The sequence below is a fragment of the Anastrepha ludens genome, chromosome 6 (genome assembly GCF_028408465.1).
Source record: "Anastrepha ludens isolate Willacy chromosome 6, idAnaLude1.1, whole genome shotgun sequence".
In the NCBI taxonomy this organism is placed as follows: Eukaryota; Metazoa; Arthropoda; class Insecta; order Diptera; family Tephritidae; genus Anastrepha; species Anastrepha ludens.
Window position 1 is genome coordinate 17,381,104 of NC_071502.1, and position 25,932 is coordinate 17,407,035.

Below are 25,932 nucleotides of genomic sequence, written 5' to 3' on the forward strand. Positions count from 1 at the left end.
AATTTCGCATTCAACGTTTGGCGACAGTCGGCGCTGCTTAGCTGCAAGGCTGCTCGAATTGGATGACTCGCCTTTGGCCAGTGGTTGTGCGCTTCAATTTCATAACAATTCGATTTAAATGCGAATTGTTCGCACGGCGAGTGTAACGCGTTTGTGCATCCGTTGCCGTTAGTTTTGACAAAAAATTTGTGCACTGTTGCACAAAAACACATGCCTACACATACACCTAGTATGTGCCCCTAAACGCCATAGACCAACAACGCAGCATTTCAAATATTTGTTCATTCCGACACACATTTAATGGCCATCTAAGGGACATTAAGTTGCTCCCAGCACGGCCAGTCGGGTCAACGAAGTGCCACAGCTCAGACGGCGCCTACACCAATCCAATTGTGTTGCAAGTGTACAGTCAATCAAGTGTTGCAGTGCGCATAGTGAAATGTTGCTGCTGCTTTGTTTGCATTACCGCTGCTTCTGCTGCTGTAGCAGTGCCGTGAATTTATTGGATTTAATTAGAAGTGTCAACCAAATTATAACCGTGAATTAAGTGGCTTGTAAACGCAGACGAAATAAAGACTGCGCTAGTGCGGCGAATAAGGTGAAGTAGTGGAGCGGCGATAGGTGGTGGAATTTCCCAAGTGTGAGTTAAAGACTTGAACACCAAAAATAGGCGCATAAAAAATACGGAACATAAAAAAATACGGAACTAAAAAAAATTTAAAAAAAAATTAAAAAAAAATACGCTTATGAAACACAAAACACACAAAAAACCAAAAAAAATTATTAAAAAAACAGTGCAACAATTGACGACATAAAAAAATGAAATAAGCGTTAATCAAGTCACCAGTTTCATCCGTCCTAGCAGCGGCCAACAACAGTAAAGCACCAAAAATTTAAGTTAAACTGCAACACTCAGCCTTTCAAAAGATCCGCTTTACCCATACATGCGCACATATTTAAACACACAAACAAAACTACTTTGAAAATATTTATCATCGGCACTTTCGTGCCACACATTTGTGACACCCATACTCATACCAGCACATGTGTGTGTCTGTGTGTGTGTGTATGGTTACCTGCAGCCTATTGGCACTTCCGGATTTATGCCAATGACTCTTTTTATGTGGCTTGGTGATTACTGGGTCTCCATAAACATTTGATTGAATTGATTTCCCTTATGGAGCGCAGCTCGGTTGTTCGCCTAAGTAGAGGTAAGTCGAATTGCTCTTTTCGATTGCTTCATTTCATTAGCGCCGTAAGTTTTATGTTAGTTTTTATGGCTGTTAGATTGTTATGGACTTTGACGGCAGCCTGGAGCATTCGATGGCTTGGCGTTAGTGCTCAGCAGTCGGATAGCTCCTCAAGTGGGCTTCGTCATGCATGAAATGCACTCAGTTCGAATTATTTCAATACACTTCGTTACAAAATTTAATATATTTATGACCGCTGAATATTAAAATGAATTATAATTATTTTATTCAGTTTAGGACTAGAAGCTAATTTTTTTATTTCAACTTTTCAGGATGAATGTCTTAAAAATATGCTGAAATAAGCACACATTTCACGAAATTTAAATTGATTATTAAGTAAAGCAAAATCTATAGAACGAAAATATAAAATATAAAGAGAACTTCAAATAAGCGAATAGATTTCTTGAGGTTACTTCATAATTTGGAGCTTAGTACTGGGTAAATAGCGGCAGGCTAATCACCTACCCTGTCAGAAATCAAAACAGATTAACGAAACCAATGCAAGACTGAGTCTTGTCAAGGCTTTATACCCCCGAGAGGAGTGAACAAGGAAAAAAAATTGGGTGTGGCAATAAGTTTCCGTCCGTTCTTCGCCAAAGTTACGAATTATTTAAAGAGTTAAATAATAACTGATATTATATGAAGTATGTGCCACTGGAAGCCACAACTTCACTTCATCTTTCAGGCAGCATACGGATTCCTCTGACAAAAAATTCGAGTTCTTTTGACTTTGAGATTTCGATTCAAAGGCATTAGCTGCAGTCGGTAACGATCGCCGATGATGGTTTCAGATGGCTTCCGGAGTACAAAATAAAGGGTGATTTTTTAAGAGCTATAGGAAAGTTTTTCAAAAAAAAAAACACACGTAAAATGCATGAAATTTTTATTTAAATCGATAGTACAGTCCATATAATTTAATGTTTAAAGATTATTTCATGCAAATGTTGACCGCGACTGCGCTTCAAATGGTCCATCAGCTTAGTCCAATTTTGGCATACTCTTTCCAATGTTTTGGCCAGTATCTCACATAGAAATGCTTTAATGTTGTCTTCCAATGCGTTAACTGATGCAGGCTTGGCTGAATAGACATGAGCTTTAACATATCCCCACAAAAAATAATCTAAAGGCGTTATATCGCACGATCTGGGTGGCCAATTGACAGGTCCCGAACGTGAAATAAAATGTTCACCGTCACATGTCGCCGTTCGCCTCTCAACAAGTTCATTGTTACGCGTGCTGTGTGGCATGTGGCACCGTCTTGCTGAAACCACATGTCATGCAAGTCAAGCTCTTGCATTTTGGGCAAAAAAAGTTGGATATCATTTCACGGTAGCGCTCACCATTCAAAGTTACGTTACGATTCGCAGCATCTTTGAAGAAGTACGGTCCAATGATACCTCCAGCCCATAAACCGCACCAAACTGTGACCTTTTCTGGGTACATTGGTAGCTCTTGCAATTCTTCTGGCTGATCTTCACTCCAAAATCGACTATTCTGCGTATTTACGTACCCATTGATCCAAAAATGAGCTTCGTCGCTGAACACAATTTTTCGACTTTAAACTTTCTTAACAGAACACCCATTTTTATAATAAAAATCAATGATTTGCAAGCGTTGTTCGCTTGTGAGACGATTCATGGTTAAATTATAGACCAAACTGAAGATGTTTGACAGTGAAACAAAACACGAAACGTGCGTCAGCTGTTTAAACCAACTGTTTAAAAAGATAATAGCTAAAAAATCACGCTTTAGATGTCATCCTTCTGATCTCACCAGATGCACAACATAGCCTTTGAAGCATGAATAGTTTTTCTCGCTATCAATGAGCCGGGTTTACCTGGCAGGCTCCAACTTTTTCGACGCTTAGATCCATTTTTCATCGCCAGTGACGTGGCGATGCAGAAAACCTTTCCTTTTCTGCTGTTCAAAAATCATCTCACAGGTCAATATTTTCCAATTTTGTTCAAGCGTATAGCGTCCCATTTCGTAAATGTCAAACTTTTATGTAAATTATGAACACAGTTGGCATGCCATTTGTGTTACCATTCTCAAAAAAATAGGTGGTTCAAAAAGCAAACGCTATATGGCCCACCCTCTATTTTAGGTCACGTGATTTTTTATATACTAATTTTTGTAAAGAAAAATTAAAATCAATTTTTTTATAAAGTTTAAGTACTAATAAACAATGTACACGATTTTTTTATATTTATTTCTATTGTTATCCCTTCTAAAAACAAATTTTCTTTTAGTGCTTTTTTGGCGCCCTGGACGTATGTAACCCCTTAAATTTAGTGAATAATTAGTGGCAGCACTTCTCAGTAATTCTTTGAATTTCACGAATTTTAAATCGAACTCAAAGGAATTACTGTGAGACATTTTATTTGGATAAAAGCGTAACAAAGTGGGAACAATATAATAGCCCAAGAAGGAAAAGGGAACTCGGGTACATTTATGGAGAGCCACAAATAATCTTTCTAAGAGCCGCATGCGGCTCGCGAGCAGCAGGTTGGTTTAGCGAAATATGCGTGGATGTTCTGTGGTGGAATTCGCAAGGTTTTAAAAACCGTAGAAGCCCAAAAATCTCTTTCCAACGCATGGTGGATACGGTCTTATCAAACTCAAATACAATCTAAAATAATTATAAGATGAAAAGCGTGTGCTTTGAATGTAAAAGTGTGCAAAAAACAAGAGGATTGAAAATCTTCGTCGTGTGACAGTCCCAGCAAATGCACATTAAAACAATAATACGGATTTTCAACTCCAATTTTAAATCAATTCTGCTCTACGCCTGTGAAACGTGGTGTCTGTCGGCGGGAATTGTACAGAAGCTTCCAGTGTTCATGAACCGCTGCTTGAGACGCATTCTGCGTATCTGCCATCAAAAACAAATAAGCGAACGTTAATGGAGTTGGCTTGGCCATACCCTACGGAAAGGTGGCACTGAAATCAATAGGCAAGCGCTGGACTGGAACACCCAAGGACAGCGCAGAAGAGGCAGACCAGAGGCTCTTAGCGACGCTGCATCGAAGAGGAATACAAAGCCGTGGACAAACCAATGACCTGGCAGCAAGCGAAAAATATATCCGGGAATAGCACGAAATGGAAAAATCTTACTTTGGCTCTATGCTCCGCAACGGAGACGAAGGAATAATGATGAAATTGTGATTTTGTATTACTTCCATTTCAAACAAAAGCACGAATGCGTCAAGAGAAGTGGTAGACAAGCAAAACTGAGCGCTTGAGATGCTCGGTAAATCCAACGTTTAGCTATAAATAAATCAAATCGCACTGCTGAAATTAAACACACGCTTAATTAGGAAGTTACTAACCGTCGTGGGCAACAATTCTTGCAAGCGGATTCTAATCTAGAATAAGTAAAAGTACGAGTACCTTAACCTAAGTTACGCCAACGACACAAATAGGCCAGATTGACATTTGCAGAAAAGTACCAATTTTGAGAAAATGAATGGGAAAGTGTAGTTTTTTCCGATGGCAAAAAATTGAAGCTGGAGGGAACAGATGGTTCTCAAATGAATTGCCATAATAAACGGAAGAAAAAGGAGGAAGAATGGCTCGTAATTTCGGAAGGAAACAGTCATGGTTTGGGGTGCCATTAGAGTCAAAGGCGAAACGCCCATATGTTTCATATCCATAAAAATGAGTAGTGTCAACTACATAGAAATTCTAGATGAAGTACTTATTACTTTCTTAGATGATAGTTTGTATGAGAAGTGGATTTTGCAGAATAACAACGCAGATGTTCAAGCTTTCGAAGCAATCAAAGATATGTTTTTTTTCCTTGTTCACTCCTCTCGGAAGCCTGTGCCTCGACAAGACTCTTCAATCGTACACGGTCCTGTGCTATTGCTTTTGCACCGTCTCATGAGATGTAGGCATGTGCTATCTGCAAGTTCGCGTAGCATCGACCTTCTCCAAGTGTTTTTGGGTCGACCGCAACTTCTGCTCCCTTGCTCTGTTCAGTGCCATTCTCGTGATGCTATCTGGTGGTTTTCTCAACGTGTGACCTCTCCACCACCACTTTCTGCATTTGATTTGCCTAAGGATGGGCTCCTCGTTCGTTAATCTCCACAGTGCGTCGTTACTGGTGATGTTTGGCCAGAATATTCTGCAGATGATGTGGAAGCATTTGTTAATGAAGGATTGTAGCCTCTGTGTGATGGTGTTAGAGATCAGCCATGTTTCGCTTCCGTACAACAATACGGATTTCACGCATAAGCAGAATATTCGTAGTTTAATGCGTCTGATGATTTGCGAACACCCCTATACTGTATTCATTCGCCCGACCAAAGAGTTTTTAGAAGTGAGAAAAGAATATATTTTATTATGGACTGGCTGCAGCCCATGACCTCAACCCAATCGAAAATGTATGGGCAATACTTTCTGATTCGGTTCTTCGGAAAATGGAAGACAGTTTGCTAGCGCTAAAAGCTTTAGAAGTGCTGCTAATGTCGCAAATGTTCAGAAATTAATAAAAATATTATACAAAATTTTGTCAAATCGATGCCCGAAGCGACTTAGTAGTTGACATTCGTTTGAAGCGTAAATATTCTTTTTTATCTGAAGTCAAAAAAAGTGCAGCTGAAACGTGTCGTATATTGATCAATATTTACGGTAATCACGCTCCATCAAATACGACGTGAGTGATAAAGATCGCGAAGGGGCATTGAAAAAATTCGAAGATACTCAACAGGAACAATTAATGATTTAAGACGTATGCCAAACCCTTGGTGATATGCCTAAAGAGTTGGATGTTGACAGATCGACCGTCGATAAACGTTTGCTCGCGTTGAGAATGCTCCAGAAAGCAGGTAACTGGGTGCCACATCAATTGAAGGGGTGGAATAATTAATATAGAGAGCCGTATGCCAACTGTGTTCATAATTTACTTAAAGGTTTGACATTTACGAAATGGGACGCTATACGCTTGAACAAAATTGGAAAATATTGAAAACCTATATCCAAAGTGGTGAGTCTTCTACTCAAACCGTGAGAAATTTGAAAAAAAATTCCAAAAAAAAGATTTGCCAACAAGACAGTTTGTGGATCAATTTGTTAATCGCGTTCGTGAAAGTGGATCGTTAATGGATAAGTCAACACGTGAACGTGCTCTTACAGTGCGTACACCCGAAAACATTGCTGCTGTAGCTGAAAATGTGCGTGAACATCCAACAACCTCAACTCGTCATCGTTCTCAAGAATTGAACATTTCACGCACTTCTTTGAGGAGAATTTTGCATAAAAACCTCGGTTTGAAAGCTTACAAAGTTCAATTGGTGCAAGAACTGAAGCCTAACTCAAGCCTAATGATCATCCAATGCGTTTTCGGTTCGCTCAATGGGAGCTTTTGGCGTTTTTGAAAATCGAATAATTAGCCGAAATTCCGATATCAATTGGCAGCCCGTTGGACTATTTTTTGTGGGGAGCCGTTAAGGACAAATGCTATGCGAACCATCCAGAGACGATTGATGCTTTAAAACACGAAATCAAAAATGCCATTCATGAAATTGGAGCCCAAACAATCGAAAATGTGCTTAAAAATTGGGTTGATCGAATGGCCTACTGTAAAGCTAGTCGTGGCAGTCATTTGAACGATATTATTTTTCATTCATAAATGACAATGTTCAATCTTTAAAATAAAAAAAAAGTTTGAAAAAAAAATTATTAATTTTTTTTTTATAGCCAATTCAAAAAGCAAATTTTACATGACCCTCCCTATACAATGAAAAACAAGTTGCTCCGCAGACTGCATCATTTCACCTTGAAATGTTGATGGATCTGTAAAATGTAAAAAAATTCTTGTAAAATAAAGTTGTATTTATCGAGCCGGATTTTTGAATTTCGAAAAAATTTGCAATTTACGGCATTTAAAAAAAAGTATGCATCATAAATGTCACACTTTAATTATCACACTTTAATTATTAATACGGAGAGCAAAATTTTGTCGTACCATTTTTTAGTATTTATAGTCAGAGAAAAAAGTTGAAACATATACCCATGGATAACATATGTGGAGACGGTTTGCACAATGTATTAAAATAGATACATAAGTGAATAGGTGCAGGTAAAATTAATCACACCATTTTACCTGTATTATAATATATCATGCGGCGGCCGCCGTAGCCGAATGGGTTGCTGCGCGACTCGGTGAAAGCAAAATTAATAAAAAAAAAAACATTTTTCTAACAGCGGTTGCTCTCGGCAGGCAATGGCAAACCTCCGAGTGTATTTGTGCCATGAAAAAGCTCCTCATAAAAATATCTCCCGTTCGGAGTCGGCTTAAAACTGTAGGTCCCTCCATTTGTGGATCAACATCAAGACACACACCACAAATAGGAGGAGGAGTTCGGCCAAACACCCAAAAAACGTCAATTATATACATATACATATATACCTATATGAAATAAGATTTGTCGAACTCTCCCAAATACGCCTCTCTCTGGGTGGTGACTTCCTCGTTTGAGCTACATTCTTTGCCCGCAAACCATTTCTTCATGTTAGGGAACAAGAAAATGTCGCAGGGAGCCAAATCGGGTGAACACGGGGGTGTGGCAGCAATTCATGCGCCTTATTCTCTTCAATTTTTTATCTAAGCGATACAATAACTCATTGTAGTATTGTCCAGCGATCGTTCTTCCATTTTGTAAAAAAATCAATAAGAGTGACGCCGTTTGCGTCACAAAAAATCATCGCCATGACCTTTCCAGCTGATGGTACTATCTTCGCCTTCTTTGAAGCAGATTCACCGAGAGAAATGCATTGTTTTGATTGTTACTTAGTTTATGGTGTGTAATGATGAGTGCAGGTTTCACCAATGGTGACAACTCGACGCAAAAATTCCTTCGGATCTCGCTTAAATTACTCCAAACACTGCTTCGAAATTAACAGCCGGATCCGCTTGTTGTCTACCGTCACAGCCATCGGGCGTCAATCTTTTCATCGCCAACTTACCATTATCTATTGTTTGTGTTATTCATAAATGATCTACAAAGTGTGTTAAAATATTGTGACATTCACGTGTACCCAGATGATGTCCATAATTACAAGTACTTTTGCCCTTTTGTATCTGACAATAATTGTAATACTAACCTCAACACTGACTTAGGTCACGCCAGCAAGTGGACCTGTGACAATGGGTTACTTTTAAATGCGAGTAAAAATCAGTGTATCGTTATTCACAAGAAGGCTTTCAAACTCGAAGACTACAGTGAAGTGAAATTGAAAACCGCAGTTATAAAATTTGTTGACACTGCCTGAAATCTAGGACGAATTTTCAATAGAAATCTATCGTCGATATAGCCACATGTACGGTGCAACAGGCAAGGCCTATGCTCCGTTCTTTATGGGCTATTGAGCAGTTTACTCCAATGAAAATTCGACTGCTTTTAGCTAAAACATTTCTTTTACCAAACTTATTGTATGGATGGCTAATTGTGATAGTCTGTGTCGTAGTAAACTTAATGTTTTCCACAAGAACATCGCCAGATTTATGTATTGTGTAAAACGTCATGATCGCATATCAGTTTTTGCCGTCAGCATATTTTGTGTTAAATTTGATGATCTATTAAAAGTAAACTGCTTAAAAAAGTATATTGATTCGTGGAAACTCTGTTCGACTGAGCCTATCTACAAATCAGGTAACCGAAATGATGTTTGCAACTACAGACCTGTTGTTAAGCAATGTACTATAACAAAATTATTTCACTCAATTATTCATGCAAAGTTATTCAATTATGTTAATGAGATTATTTGTAAGTGCTAACATGGTTCCATGCCCGGAAGATCAGTTTGCTCTAATCTTGTTCTGATCTCTAATAAAATAATAAAAGCATTTAATAACCATGCACAGCTGGGTATGTGGTATATACAGACTTTGCAAGGGCGTTTGACAAAGTTGATCAGTCACTTTTACACAAGCTCGAACATAATGGAATCAGGGAAAAATTATTAGAATTTTTCGCCAGCTTTCTTTGTAACAGAAAATTATGTGTGAAAATCGGTGCTTATGTCTTTAAAACTTTAGTTGAAGCTTATTCAGACATTCCGCAAGGAACTCAGAGTGGCCCACTATTATTCAATATTTCTATTAATGACTTACCCATTTTTATTGCTGATTTACCCATTTTAAGTTTGCTAACTGCCTAATGTTCGCGGATGATGTAAAACTTCTCTTTGAAGTTGGAAGCTGCCGCACGAACCAAGACAACGAAGACCGAAAAAAGCGCGCCAAGTTCGCTCGAATGTAAAAGTTTTGCTTATCGTTTTCTTCGATTGCAGGGACGTTGTGAATCATGAGTTTTTGCCACAGGGTAAAACGGTCCATAAGTAATATTACCTGCACGTTAAGCGCAATTTGCGCGAAGCAATCCGCCAGAAACGCCCGGATTTGTGGAAGAACAAAAATTGGTTCTTGCATCACGATAGCGCCCCTGCTCACACATCGTTGCTTGTGCGCGACTTTTTGGCCAAAAACAACACACTAATTATGCCATAGCCACCGTATTCCTCAGATCTGACCCGCTGTGACCTTTTCTTGTTCCCGGAACTGAAGAGGCCCATGAAAGAACGACGCCACGCTACGGTTGACGAGATAAAGACGGCATCGAAGGAGGAGCAGAACGAGATAAAAAAAATGATTTTTTGAAGAGCTTCGAAGATTGGAAAAAACGTTGACACAAGTGCTTAATATCTCAGGGGGATTACTTTGAAGGGGACAAAATGGATATTAAAGAATAAATAAATAATTTTTGAAAAAACACAAAATTCACTAAACTTTTTGAACACACCTCGTATTGTAGCTAATATGCACGTGCAGGTGTTTAAGAATCTGTTTCTAATGCTTCTTTGTTCTTCTCCTCTAACTTCCACTTCTATTTCCAGTAGGATTTTTCATCTTTTAGAATTAAGCTCAAACACTGTAAAAGAATTTACAGTTGTGGGCATGATTAATAAAATTAAAAAAAAGAAATAATAAAATAAATAAATAACTAATTTAATTTCCACAAAAAATTGCTAAAATTAAATAAGAAAAACAAACTCTTCAAAACTTGTTAATCAGTCCCTTTTCTCTAGTTATTTAACTCAGTTGTCGGACTTCCACTATTTCCTCTTTCAATACTTTGTTTTTATTTTGTTATAAAACGTGAATATTAATCCTATTTTTTCACCATTCCAGAACAGAGATACTGAAATGTAAAGCTGGTGCGCTAAGATTTTGGGCATACGAACTGTGATAAAAATTGTATACGATAGAATAAATTTTGGCACAAAAATACGAAAAACCAACCACCAAACAACTAACTACATTTGCATCCAGTCGAATTGAATTAAGAGCAGCAAATTTCGAGAGGTTGCCACCTTATATTACAATCAGCGAGTTCATTGGAAAACCGGCAAGCTGTCTGCGTTATCGATTCGAAACTTCTCGGCAAATATGCTGAACAATTTGGGCGCCAACATGTTGGGTAAGTGAAATGAAGGAGAAACTCCTAAATAACTAGAATCATATTTTGAAATATTTCAACTAACGATTCGTGAAGTGAGCAAAACTAAATTAGCGCCTAATAAAAGGAATGCGACTATTTTAACGGTTCATGTAAGTCAAACAATTGGTAGTGGGCGTTGAAGTGTTGTTGCTGTTTTTTTTCTTTTTTTTTTTTTATGGAGGTGGCAAAAAGCATTGAAAGCCGAAAAGTGTGAGACTTGTCTTTCGAATCACCCACTAAAAACCCACCCCAGCTCCGTTTCCTTCCCGCGGGACGACCGTTAGGTAATACTTCGCGGGAGGGGGAGCGGCCTATTGCCTCTTCATGAAAATCTGCGCTGCTGTTCAGTGCGACGCAGCTTCCCGACTAGAATTACAGTGAGGCATGCCGAAGAATCAGTTGGCCCCGAATTAGGCAAGGCAAAGATTGGCATGCCAGAACAATACCAAATTTGGTTGTGGTCACGAAAATCGGTAGCAGTGTCTCACTTAGGCATAAATTGGAATCCCTAACCGATTTGTAGAAGGGCATCCGGAGTATTACCGAAGTTCGGTTTTTCGAACCTGCGCCTAATGAGGCAGATGTGTGGCGATACCTTTCGGGACTTGGGCCTAGTTTGGCTGCCTTATGAGACGCAAATTTGGAATGCGGTCTGCCTTATTTGCGCCTAATCACCGCCTTACCAAAATTTCTAGTCGGGTTGGTAATTACTATTCTTGGCATGTTACTGACAGCGGTCCAATGTTCTTCTGAGTTAAGCATGATATCTACTAGGTTACTAACCATTATTGGCTTCACAACCCTATCACTCAAATCTTCTCTTTCCAGCTCAAAACGAGGGCAGACAAAGAAAACATTTTCTGCATCTTCAACTAGACTGTTGCAAAAAGTGCAGTACGGGTCATCTTCGTGCTTAAATCCATGCAGATAAGTCTTAAAGCATCCATGTCCACTAAGTAATTGGGTCAGGTAGAAATCTATCTGTCCATGCTTTCGATTTATCCATCTTGTGATATGCGGAATCAATCGATATGTCCATCGTCCGTTCATGGAGTTCCTTCATTCCTCCTGCCAAATACGGATGCTTCGCTCTCGATCAGTCAATCGGTTAGTCAGCTGTGCTGGATCCGCTCGATGTTTTTTATTTCGGTGAATTCGAGTGCAGTCAGCTTAACTGGTAGCATACCCGTGAGGACTAATACAGCATCCTCCGATACTGTGCGGAATACACAGCACACCCTGAGGGCACATAACCGGTATACCGATTTAATGCCTTTCATGTACAGTTAGTAACAGAAGTAAGTATGCACCGGACACGTTTTCAATTTTCCCCCAATCGATTCCTTCAAACAACCTAAGTTATAACAAAATTGTGTTTTATTTACATGAATGTAATACAAAAGTCATATTTAATCCAAATAATGACAAAATTTAAAAAAGCAAAAAAATTATAGCTTTTTATATTAAACTTTATAAAAATGCATGTCTCAAAAGTAAGTATACAGTTCATCATATAATTAATTCGTGAAATCAAAAACATAAATAAAATCAAATCCTAGTATTTGGTACTATAACCATTAGACTTTACCATCGGTTTAAGTCGTGATGGCATTGATTTCACCAAGTTTTCAGTTACAGCTGGTGATATTTTTTCCATTCCTCTTGAAGGACATTTTTCAGTTGTTCCTTATTTCTAATCGGATGTTTACGTATTTGCCGCTTTAAATGATCCTATAAATGTTCGATTGGGTTGGTGTCCGGGGACTGTGGCGATGTTTTCAGCTGTTTTTGCACATTGTGTAACAGCCACTCTCGTACAATGTTAGATGTGTGCTTGGGGTCATTATCCTGCTGGAAGATAAACGTTCCTCCAAGGCCCAATTTCGGTGCGTTTTCTTTTAAATTGTTTTTCAAAATATTTAAGTAACCATATCGGTCTAAATATTTTCGATAAATACCAACTTTCCAACCCCGTTCGCAGCCATACATCGCCAAACCATCACAGAGCCCCTCCATGCTTCACAGTGCCGGTCATATTGTTTGGATCCAATTCCGCGTTAACTTTTCTCCAAACTTTTTCACGGCCATCAGATCCACAGATACTGAACTTACACTCATCATAAAATATGACTTGGTTCCAAAACGTTTGGTCATATTTTTCATGATCTTTTACTCCGAATGACACTACTCACGAAGGGCTTTTGCTTAACATTGCGCCCATGATAACTAGCACTATGCAAAATCCGACGAATAGTTCGGGTGCTAAATTGTTTTCCAGGCGCATTTTCAACTTTAGATTTCAATTTGGGGGCACTTATTTTTGGGGTTTGTCCTAATTTGCGTACGACTAAGCTGCTTTCCCTGTGACTTAAGAGCGGCGCTCTTTATTAGTGGTGCTTCCCGTACTTTTATATTTATTCACAAACTTTTGAGCTGTAGCAAAACTCCTATCTATCAAACCACCGATTTCTCGCAATGATTTATATTCCTTGTGATATTTTATAATCATTTTTTTAAATCATCAGAAAGCTCTTTTCCTCTAGGTGCCATTACTAAAAATGTCGCAAAAATTAATACAAACCGTACTTCACTAAATTTTTATACTCACTTTGATTATTTCCTTTTAATAGTTTTAACTTTTAAATCAATGCGTAAAAATAAATGTTATGCTAACTGAACAATCATTTGCTGTATACTAACTTTTGAGACATAAATTTCGCTGGCATCAAAGACAAAGCAAAGCGTGGATAACGGTACCTAAAATTTACAGCTAATTTAAGGCGCATATGAAAGCCTATCCCAGTACACAATTACCATGTGTAAAATATTTTGATTACAAATTAAGGAAAGCGTTAACGTCAAACAATTCCATAAATCCGGCTCCTGTATACTTATTTATGTTACTAACTGTATGTGCTGCAGCTTGTTGCTTCGACCCAGGCTGGTACCGCATAAAGCAAGATAGACGATACCACACTGCTAAACAACTTCCTAGAAGCCTGCTTAGGTCCTATCGTATTCATCATAATACGTGTCAATGCAGTTACAGCCTTCGCTGCTTTATCGCTGGCGTATGTTAGGTGCTGTTTAAAGCTCAACCTGTGGTCAATCATTACCGCAATATATTTGATTTACAGCTTAGACTCCAGTGAGTGGCCACCTACTCTGAGATTTGCTGTTTTAACTATTTACCTGCTACTGATGAGAACTGCCACTGTTTTATGGTTTGCAAGGCTTAAGGGGGAGCCTGGTTTACGAGGACTAAAAATTGCATTTCTTTGCGATTTTTTTTTTAAGGAGAAAAATAATTTAGCACTGCAAAGTTTTTTCTATCTTTTAATGAACATTTAAAAAGTATAAAAAATTTTTGTACTGGTTAAAATAAGTTGAAAAAATATCTATATATATAAAAATTAAGCCGAAAAAAAGTGTGCATTTGTCCGGGGTAATCTCAGCAACGCGTGTAAGGAAAGCAATGAAAGTTTCACACATTGTTGGTGCTGCTTTGGCAAAGGTTTTTATGAAGTTTGGTTGAAATCCGATAACGCGTGTGTGTGCGGTGCGTCGGTTAAGTGAGTGTGTTTTTGCTATTTGCCGCACGTATTTTTTGTACCGCACATAGCATTCATTAGAATGGAATACATTTTGGTCGTGTGTGTCTGGGCCGATTATTATGAAATTTGGTATATATATATATTTTTCCAAGGTGAAGGTTAGTATAATATACTTATTGGTTCCAATCGCCACCAGGTGGCGCTGCCGAAGGCCAAAACGAGGACCCGGGTAACCCTAGGATGTGTTTTTACATTGTGGGTATCAAATCAAAGCTACTGATGAGTGCTTTAGTACAGAGTATTTTTTAAATCTCTGAGTGACCAGGGTCTCGAGATATAGCCGAAAAGGTGGACCAAGGTACCCTTGGATGTGTTTGTACAATATGGGTATCAGATGGAAGCCGTTGATGAAAGCTTTTAAGTGAAGTAATTTTTACTGCCCGTTTCCGGGATAAAGAAAGGAGATGGAGCTGGAGATGGAAGAGGAAAAGGAAAAGGAATAGCTACAGGAAGAGGAAGAGGAAGACCACTTATTATTAAAAATTAAAAAAAAAGCAATTCTAAAAAAAATTTAAAATGTTACATATACGCTTATTATAAATATAAACGTTAATCTCAAGTCAGTTATAGTGAAAAATTCATTGTATCATTGCCGGCGTGATTGGTGATCCGTTTTCTACGTATTACGTGTGTACTCACAAATATACGGTTGAAGCAAATATATGTCAGTTTTTTTACTTCGCCTGGAAAAGTTTATATAAATTTAAGAAGAGTAAATAGAACTTATTTTATATCAGACTTCACGCAAAAAAGTCATTTGCACCTGAACACATAGCTGGGTTAAAGCGGAGGGGAATAGAACAGGTCTCTTCTCCTTCTACGCTTTTTCGTACACGACGAAGTGCATGTATCATACGATTGATGTTGTTGTTTATGTGTAAAGGGGAGCGCATCTATGCAAATGCAGAACATAACAACGACGCGCTCAAACTTTCTTTCTGATCTGATTTTCAAGCAAACAACAAATGAGTATTTTTTCTCCAGAGAAAACCACGTTTTTAAAATTGTTTTCTGATAAAAACAACCATTTGAGTAAATATTTAGAATATTTTGCATCTATTTGATAGGAAACGAAGATTTACTGAAATATTTAAAATTTTTCAAGCAAAATTGTTTCAAAATATTATTTGCCACGATAAAGCCGCAAAAGAAAGAAATTTTATTTTGTTAGTGCAAAGTGAACAGTGGTAAATTTACGTGAGTATATACACAAGTTTTTTCTTAATTGCCAAAAAGATAACGAAATATGAAAATTATTCCAAACAAAGAAATAAAATCAATGTTGATCAAGAAAATTAAAGTGATTTTTTGAGCGTCATCGCGTCGACTACTAACTGTAAAACAGACAAATTGTATTTATCACTTGCTCTTCAAAGTAATGCGTTCCGAGAAAAAAACAGTATAACGGTAAATTTGCGTGAGTAATACATGCGCGAGAATTTTTATAAAAAACACACAGTATTTTTCGGCTTAATTTAATTAATTAATCTAGATTTTTTTAAAGACGACCAGCGGAACGGACGGGTTTTCGCTAGTTTAACATAGAAATTAGATACAGCTCGTAATTATTATCTAAAGCAAAAAATTCAAATGGATTTCTAATTATCATGATTTTTTATTCTAGATGAACTAAGAAAACTGAGAGAAATTCCAAAATTTCAACTTTTTGGAGGTTTTAAAGAAAAAAATGCTTTTCTATAAAAAAAATTCACTTCAACTTGGTATAAAAATCTTGAAAAATTTAGTTTTAATCTATTTTGTTAGTTCAAATAGAAGAGAATTTAATACTGATGGAAACAAGCTATGATTCATTTCAAAAGGTTCATTAGTTTTTTTTTCATTCATGAACGCCAATTCAAAGAAATCATAAAAATGAAAAGTCGAGAAAAGAAGATACGCTCGCCTACCTTTGGCTTTGTATCTACGGAAATATTGAGAATTAGGCTCTGTAACTTTGTGTGAATATTCTGAAATATATTAGGAATCGCTTAAAACGAAAAAAAATTGATTTTTTTGACCTTATAAACCAGGCTCCCCCCTTAAACCACTATTGCGCAGCCAATCTTTAGTGATTTCGACCGCTTGGTAGCAAACCACTTCAGCCTGGTTAAGGAATTTAGCAACGACTACGATTGCAATGGCATCCGAAAACCCTGTGATTTGGGATCTTGGAGGTAGTTGGAGACGCAAGACTCCATCGTACATTAAATTCCAGAGGAGTGGGCCCAACACTGACCCCTGTGGTACTTCTCCGGTTACACTGTACCTTTTCATTCCTTCGTCGGTTTGTTGTTGCAGCTTTTCTGTTAGTGAAGTAGCTTGCAACCATTTTCCGAATGTAAATGTTGGAGGCTATTGCGTTTGCTTTTTTTTTCAAGCAAATATCGATAATTAAGATCACCAAGAGAATTGCGCTAATCAATAATAATGTTTCAATTTAGCAATACCTCAACAATGACAATAACAAACAGGCTGAACTGAAGACAACAAGTAAATTAAACTAATTTGTTGTGTATACGGCGGACGCATCGCCGCATCACCGCATAGACAAACGAAGGCGTAAGTATATACAAGTCCATATTTGTATGTGTATATGTGTGCATGATTTCCCACACCAATCTACTTGCACAATCTTCTAGACGGTCGGGATCGTTGGCATTTTAATCAGCTTAATCAACGCTAAATGGCGGATAATTGAGCGGCGGCAAGATTGAGAGTAAATACTCGTATACTCGCTTACCTGAAACACCTCGATTTGGTGGGCTAAAATTGTGTTGGGCATGGCCGAGACGCAGGTTCAGGTTCAGTGGCAAGTGTTTGCTGATGTCACAATCATTTAGCGGTGCGTCAGTGGGTGTGATCTTAACTTCCGACAGCGGCTTGTGCCTTCCTTGCACACAGACACACGCAGGCGCACATACATACACACAATCGCATACACTCGTATGCAAGGGGGCAGCCAAGCCTATTTCAGGCCGCTGGCCCATTGGTAGGCAGGCAGGTTGTCCATCACTTACCACCGTTTATCGCCAACACCAACATTACCAGTAGTGTTAATTGTAATAATTGCTCAACTCAATAATTGTGGAAATTATTTTAATGCAAATTACAACTGATTGTATAAATTATACAATATTAACTTCTTCTTACCGCAATGTTAATGATTTTTAAACACTTTTGATTTCGACAAAATCAGCGCCAATCGACAATGTACATACATACATACCGACATTTATAGATATATATGTACATATATACGTTACGCACATAATTACATTTCCACATACATGCATACATACATATATACACACCTACATAGAAACATTTGGTGTAATATGCAGCTTCACATACAAAGCCGCTTCAGCGCCAAGCGAGCTTCAGTGTTTGGTGGGTGTACACTAGGGCGGGTCGATTTAAAAATCGCTCATTGCTCTGTGAAAATCGTATTCTAGGGATCAAAATAAGAAACTTTGCCGAAGGAACCATACCTCTAAAACGAATTCTGATGTCCCCCAGTTTGAGTCGAACGAAAAATCCCACTTTGACCCATTTAGAGTGCTCCAATCGAGTCCAAATGTATGACCGACCCCCACTAACTTTGGACGGCCGATCCACCCATGCCAGTGGCACACCCCCTGAAACTCCCCTGGTGGGTTCCCCATACAATCATTTCAAAATATCACCATTTTTGATCCTTAGAATATGATTTTCACAGAGCAATGGACGATTTTTTTGCCTCCCCACAAATCGACCCGGCCTAGTGTACACGTACGCTCACAAAGTGACACGAAAAACATACATACACACACATAAACACAAATGTGTATTCTCACTTGTTGACTGCTCCATTTGCTGAATGTATCTACTGTTGCAGTTACTTTCAATTGCCGCTTTTGTGCTTTTACTACCACTTTTCTGCCACTTTGCTGGCCAACTGCGCTGCTGGCCATATATTTTATAAAATTCAAGTGCCATTTTTTCAACTAGTAATTAATTACTTTAATTTGTTCGATTATTAATTTATTGCACATTTTTTCGAGCACAAGCTTCAACACTTTGGTTACAACACACATACAATTGCACCAACATCTGCGCATATGGATATGTGAGTACCACACAAGAGTGCATGTGTGTGTGTGCGTGCGTATGGGTGTATGAGCGTTGGGCATATTTCATTCGGTAGTTCGATAGTTAAGCATTGCAGCACATTTTTATGGTCGCGTAGCATTTTGAATGGTTGCTCTGTTTTCGCCACTGCATTGGCGATATTACGCATGACTTTCCACTGCTTTGTACTGGAGCACTGGGCCATATAGCGTTTGCTTTTTGAACCACCTGTTTTTTGAGAATGGTAACACACATGACATGCCAAATGTGTTCATAATTTAGTTAAAGGTTTGACATTTACGAAATAAGACGCTATACGCTTGAACAAAATTGGGAAATATTGAAAACCTATTTGCAAAGTGGTGAGTCTTCTTCTTCTTCCGTAGTTACAGTAAATGGCGAGCGTTACCGTGACATGCTCAACGAGTTTTTGTTTCCAAAAATTGAAGAGGATGACATGGACGACATTTGGTTATTTGGTTTCAACAGGACGGTGCAACTTGTCACACTGCCAAAGTTACACTCGAACTTTTGGCTACCGTTTTTGAATTCCGATATCAATTGGCCGCCTCGGAGCTGTTGGACTATTTTTTGTGGGAAGCCGTTAAGGACGAATGCTATGCGAACCATCCAGAGATGACTGATGCTTTAAAACACGAAATCGAAGTTGAAATTCATGAAATTGGAGCCCAAACAATCGAAAATGTGCTTAAAAATTGGGTTGATCGAATGGCCTACTGTAAAGCCAGTCGTGGCAGTCATTTGAACAATATTATTTTTCATTCATAAATGACAATGTTCAATCTTCAAAATAAAAAAAAAAGTTTGAAAAAATATTGATTAGTTTTTGTTTTATAGCCGATTCAAGAATCAAATTTTACATGGCCCACCCCATAGTAATTAATGGTGTATGAGTACCCTTTTCCTCTGCATTACTCATACTAACTAAAAGAAATACGTAGGTACACTTGCGCGCAAATATCAGTATTGTTGCAAGTTCCTATTGCCTAGAGATTTTTAAGGTAATAAATTTCTTAATCCTTTCATCCAAAAATAGTAGCGACAACAAAGTCGAAAAGCTTAGTTCAACGTCGCTAAAAATTTGCATTTTGCGGCATTTCCTCGCCGCCGCATTACGAAGCTGACACAGTGGCGTGAGTGCGTAAATATGCGAGTATATCTATGCTAAAAATGCAAATTGCTTACCTGTTATTCTTAACCGGCAATATTTTAGAGCTGAACAAATTTTGTCACCAAACGGGTTGCCTCCAATTAAAAGCTATTTGCATAACGCTCTTAAATCTCAATTTTGGGGTAGCAAAAGGTGGATGCAGATATTGTGGAGAGATTTGGAAAATTACCAAAAATAACACAAACTCCAATTGAAATTCATTTTTATACCCATAACACCGTTTGTATGCCGTGAAATCGCTGAAGTGCGCATTTTCAAGCTTCACAGTGCCGTGCAGGTACTAAGTTTTTTCACCATTTCATGCAAACTGCAAAAATCTTGTTCCATTTGTTTGTTGTTTTGTTGTTGCCAGCATTAAGCGAAAATACCGGGATTTATTCTACGTGAAAACTTTTTAATGCCGACGACAACAAACGACAGTGGTGGCATAACAGCCTACAGACGACAAGCGCCGACGAATAGTGACAAAACAAACGGGGGGCGGCTGGCATAGCGGAACGCGACTGCCAATGATTGCCAACTGCCGCTAGTCTATTGTTGTCACGTTGTTAACGTATGCGTTCACTGCTGTTGGCAGGCGCAAAAGGATTAATTAAATTAATTTCACAATTGCATTTGTAATTTGTTGGACTTAATTTTACCAGCCGCTTTGCTTGTTTGTGCGTTTGTTGGTTGGCAGGCTGGTAGGCTGGTTCGCTGGTTGGCTCGTTTGCTCGTTTGCCGGCGAAAGGTAACTGATTGCACAACCTTCTATAGCTGGTTGATATTTTTGTTGTTGTCGCTGTTGTTTTTCTACTATTTTCAGCGCAGCAATTGCAAATCAGCCATTTTGGAAAATTTTCCACATTTTCAGCACAAAAATTTTGAAGGATTTTCCAGTTTACCGCACTAAGCACACACCAGTCCACATTTCTGCCAAATTCTCGCAAATTTGCTTTCCGCACCGCACCGCATTTGCAGCGAAATGAAATTTTCGAAAATTGTCCAAATTGTTCGCTATAAATTCTCATTTGGCAAATTCGTAATTAATTAATCGTTTTGTGTGGTTTATGCGGCATCGCAGCACGTGACCACAAAGATGCAACAGCTGCGGTTTTGGCTGTTTTTGTGTTGCGCAACAGCTGCAGTTTGAAGCGGCAGTGGCAATTGCAGCTGATAATTTATGCGTTTTTAAGCGGTGCACCAATAAACCTGGCAATTCAAATGGTTCCGTGAAATTTGGAGAAACAAAATACAAAACAAAAACATTCATAGGCTCTTAAGCAAGCAAATCAAAGATGTGGAATGGCGGTTCTTGGATTGCACAGTTTCGGGCGCGGCATATCAAAATAGTATCTGAAGAGATTTACATCTGAATGTGTAGAATAATCCGCAAATGTTCTTTAAGGAGCCTTCTCATTGATAGCCCACGCTCAGGGTTTTGAATGCGTGAAGCAAAACAAAAAAATACTTTCAGAGCCGGAGCGTTTGTTTCCATTCGGACGACATGACCCAGCCAATGAAGCCGCTGTATCTTTATTCGCTGTCTTATGTCTATGTCGTCGTAAAGCTCATACAGCTCGTTGTTCCATTGTCTACGGTACTCACTGTCCCCAACGTGCAAAGGTCCAAAAATCTGCCGTAGAATCTTTTTCTCAAACGCTCCAAGCGTCGCTTCATCGGATGTTGTCATCGTCCACGCTTTTGCGCCATACGTTAGAACGGGCATGATGAGAGCCTTGTAGAGTGTTAGTTTTATTCGTCGAGAGAGGACTTTACTACTCAATTGCCTACTTATTCCAAAGTAGCACTTGTTGGCGAGAGAGATTCTACGTTGGATTTCTAGGCTGCCATTGTGATCGGTGTTAATGCTGGTTCCTAAATAAATGAAGTCTTTTACAACCTCGAAATTATAACTGTCAACAGTGGCGTGGGTGCCGATACGCGAGTGCGCCGGCTGTTTTTTTGATGACAGGAGGCACTTGGATTGGTCCTCATTCACCCCACACCCATTCGCTGTGCTTCTTTATCCAGTTGTTTGGAGAAGGCAGAACTAACATCACGGCTGTTAAGGCCGATGATGTCAATACTGTACGCTCTTATGAAAAATTGTGCCTGAGCGATTAAGTTCTGCGGCTCGTATGATGCTCTCCAACATCAGGTTAAAGAAGTCACACGACAGCGAGTTAGCCTGTCTGAAACCTCGTTTGGTCCCAAACGGTTCGGAGAGCTCCTTTCTAATTCTGACGGCGCTGCTGGTATTTAGCAAGGTCATCTTGCATGACCGTACTAGTTTTGCGGGGAGTCGACGAAAAGATGGTGTGTGTCGATTCTCCTTCCATGGGTCTTTTCCAAAATTTGGCGTATTGTGAATATTTGGTCGATGGTAGACTTTCCAGGTCTAAAGCCACACTGATAAGATCCAATCAGTTGGTTGATGGTTGACTTCAACCTTTCACCCAATAGGCTCGCTAGAACTTTATAGGCGATATTTAGAAGACTAATCCCGCGCTAATTGGCACAGATTGCAGGATCACCCTTCTTATGGATTGGACAGAGCACACTTAAATTCCAATCGGCAGCCATACTTTCATCCGACCATATTTGGCATAGAAGCTGATGCATGCACCTTACCAGCTCCTCGCCGCCGTCTTTGAATAGCTCAGCCGGCAGTCCGACGGCGCCCGCGGCCTTATTGTTCTTTAGCCGCGTTATCGCTTTCTCACCTCGTCATGGTCGGGTAGCGGAACGACAATTCCAACGTAAACTATTGGGGTATCGGGATCTTCACATTCTCTGTGACATGCGCAGCTATCACTGTTTAACAGGTTCGAGAAGTGTTCCCTCCATAGTTTAAGTATACTCTGGATGTCAGTCACCGAATCGCCGTCTTTTTTCTTAAAGGAAAATGCCCCGGACTTAAAACCTTTTGTAAGCCGTCGAACTTTCTAGTAGAGTTTTCGGGCGTTGTTTCTATTGACCAGCTCCTCGCACTCACGTATTTCGGTCTCTTGTTTTTTCTGTTTGATAATACGCCTCTCTTAGTTTTTAAGCTCTCGGTAGCGATTCTACATGGCTCGCGTTGCCCCCGATCGCAGTGTGGCTCTATAGGCAGCATCTTTTCTTTCGGCGGCAGCATGACAATCCTTGTCGTACCAACTGTTTTTTCGGTTTCGCCGGAATCCGATTTATTCTTCCGTGGCGGTACGTAGAGATCGAGAAATGTTGCTCCATTGAGCGCTCGTGCCGGATTGTTGGGCAGTACTCTCTGAGAGCAGATTACGATTGTACATCTTTAAATTGACTTGGTCCCACGACAATCGGTTCAATGTTACCAGAGCAACTCGGGCTTATTGCCAGCCGAGGACTATCACTGCAGTTGCATTCCCTAGAAATATATGAAGAAAGTTGTATACTGTTACAATAACACCAACAGCTACAATTCTTATAAAACCTTATGAAGTACCGCAATGGGCTGTTGCATTTGAAATAAGTTTAACTAAGCCAATTAAAAACAAAACGTTCAAACTTAAGAAAAAATATGAAATACTTTCCATGATCAAAAAAAAATCGCAATCCATTTATGCTTATTTAATGAAATGTATTTTATTCCTTTCAAAGTTTTTCCGACGATACCCATACGAACGCTCCAATACTTCTTTCAACCTTCAAAGTACTTTTCATAGCCAGATTTTGGAATCATCTTCAGCTTGTACTGCAAGACGATAGAGGCGAAAGTCTCGATCTTTAGAACAGCATAAAGTTGCGCGAGGTCATCTTAAGCGATTGGGGATCAGATTTGTGGGGGTTGGACATGTCCAAGCATTCAGTCAGTACACCATTGTACTACACCCGGATAGATATCAGTAGAAATAATAGAGATAGGAAAGACAAAAAGTGGATGTTAAAACGGATAAATTAGTTTGAGGTCACTCTTCCACAAATCTCTTGGATTTATTGATGAATTTTAAGAGATCCCGAAGGGGAAGAGTGTGAACTTTGTCCATATTCAGTATATCGCAACCCAATATCTTAAGTCTGATTCGGGAAAATTCATGCTCTGCAGTGTCGTCATTCTCAAGGCAGGATAGGCGTATTGGGTCGTCAATGATTCCCATGGTAGCCATATGCTGATCACAGACGTTGTGCCCTATGATTCCACCCACCAGTACTCTCAAGTCTTTCCTGCTGAGTTTTAGGAGAAAGGTCGCTTTTTTTCTGTTTGGTTCTTTCACAAAGCACTTGGCTACTCTGCACGAGTTCAACTCAGACCAACGTCCTCATGAAGTCGTCAATCCATAGTTGAATCGATGCGGAATTGACTCCTAGAAAGGGTTCAGAGCCTAGTGGCATACTTGCAGAGCCTTCATTAGCCAGTTTATCAGCTAACTCGTTCCCTGCAATACCACAATGTCCAGGTACCCAAATAAGACTTACTTTGTTGTGTCTTGCAACCCTGTTCAGTTTTGTCTTACATTCACCGACTAACTTCGAAGAGCAGCGTGGGTTAGCAAGGAGTCTTAGGGCAGCTTGACTGTCACTACAAATTCCAATACTGTTGCCCTGCCACTTTTTCTCAATTAGCCAGTACGCCACATTCACGATGGCATAGAGTTCCGTAAGGAATAGCGTGACCATCTATCCTGTGACATAGGAGTACTTAGTGTCTTCGTCTAAGTACCATCCAGATCCGCTACCGTTACTGGTTTTGGATCCGTCGGTGTAGAAAGTGTGGTTATATCCCGTTAATAGGTTCTCTGGACTTAACCATTGATCTCTATTTGGGATCAAAACATCATACTTCCTACCGAAACCAACGACAGGCACCCGATTGTCCACCGGCATCGAGAACAGTGTGCACCGCTCCGACAACTGGTGGTTTATCTGACAGTGGCCAGTGCTTACTTCATTTCCCAAGACTCCGTTTAACTTGAGCCTGTACGCCGCCTTCATTGCTTCCCTCCGAATTTGAAGATCTAGAGGTTGCAAGTTCAGAATTGCATCAAGGGCATCACGAGATGTCGTACTCATAGCACCTGTGATACCCAAGCACACACTTCTCTGGAATTAACCTTTGTGGCTTTCCTCAATACTACAGAGGCGTATGTAATAATGGGTCTAACGAGGGTGATGTACAGCCAGTTACTATCGCCGGTCTTAGACCCCATGTCTTGCCAAAGGTTCTCATATACTGCCAGAAGACTTTTAGTATCCGAGAGACCTTCTGCTCGACGTGCTTCTTCCAGGTAAGCTTAGTATCTAGGATTACTCCTAAATATTTAACCTCAGAAGACACTTGCAATGTTACCCCTTTCAATGTGGGTAGTAACAGGCCTTCCATATTGCGTTTCCTAGTGAAAAGCACTAAGGTACTTTTTGTAGGATTCACCGAAGGACCATGCAATTCGCACCAATACTCAATCGTATTTAGAGCTACCTGCATTGGGGAGCTCACAGAATGGTAGTAGTTCGGTTTTCCTTTAAAATATCACGCACAATATTGGCTTTGTGAGCCGGTGCATTGCCAAAGGCATGAAATCGCCAGTTGCTTCTCCATAATCGTACTTGTACGAACGTAGCCTGTATGCATTTTTGCTATTAAGCACAACTGTCTTTCTGCTTCAATAAAACTCTATCAAAATATCAACTCTTTACAACACAATTTTTCGCGAATAAACATTGAAATATGAGTAAAAATAGCGTAACACTATTTTAACATATCTGTGCGATGGTGATTTTTTCGCGATAGAAAGACAACTGGAAATGTTGAATAAACTCACGCTTATCGTGTTGGCCCCGTTCTCTTCCAAATGTTTTTTTTTCTCCACTCAATCCAACCGATCGCAATGGGCCTTACGAACTTCTTTAATGGATTCGTTTTCTGGAGCTACGAGCTGAATTATGGCAGCACTAAAGTAAAACGAAAATTGTGTGGCGGAACCAGCAGCAGAAACTACCGAAAGTTGTTTGCTACAAAACAAAAACAAAAAAAAAAAAAAAAAAAAAAAACGAATAATGCAGGGGATAGCAAAGGAACGCGGTAGCGAGCACAAAATATTATTAGAATATAACTCACACCTTACACCGCACCCATAATTTGTTAATCACGATTTTGGGGCAAACAAAAAGTGGCAGTAATTCAACAAAGCTACAAAAGTATGAACGCTACATATAGAAGTATGTAAAATCTGAATGCGTGTATACCAGGTATGTGTGTATGTATGAAGAAGTGTGAGTAAGCGTGAATGTGTATGTGTATGTAGATACAAAAAGCTCTTTCACATGTC

The 25,932-nt window shown here is 39.3% G+C and overlaps 1 protein-coding gene across 1 annotated transcript in view; it reads left to right on the forward strand.

Moving 5' to 3' along the window:
- The first annotated feature begins 1,112 nt into the window (after positions 1–1,112).
- LOC128867572 (homeobox protein orthopedia) overlaps positions 1,113–25,932 on the forward strand; it is a 140,553-nt gene continuing 115,733 nt past the window's right edge. Inside the window, exons 1-2 of the mRNA XM_054108936.1 lie at positions 1,113–1,211; positions 10,444–10,732. Of these exons, the coding sequence (XP_053964911.1) occupies positions 10,702–10,732 (31 nt within the window). The 5' untranslated portion in view covers positions 1,113–1,211; positions 10,444–10,701. The remainder of the gene's footprint in view (positions 1,212–10,443; positions 10,733–25,932) is intronic.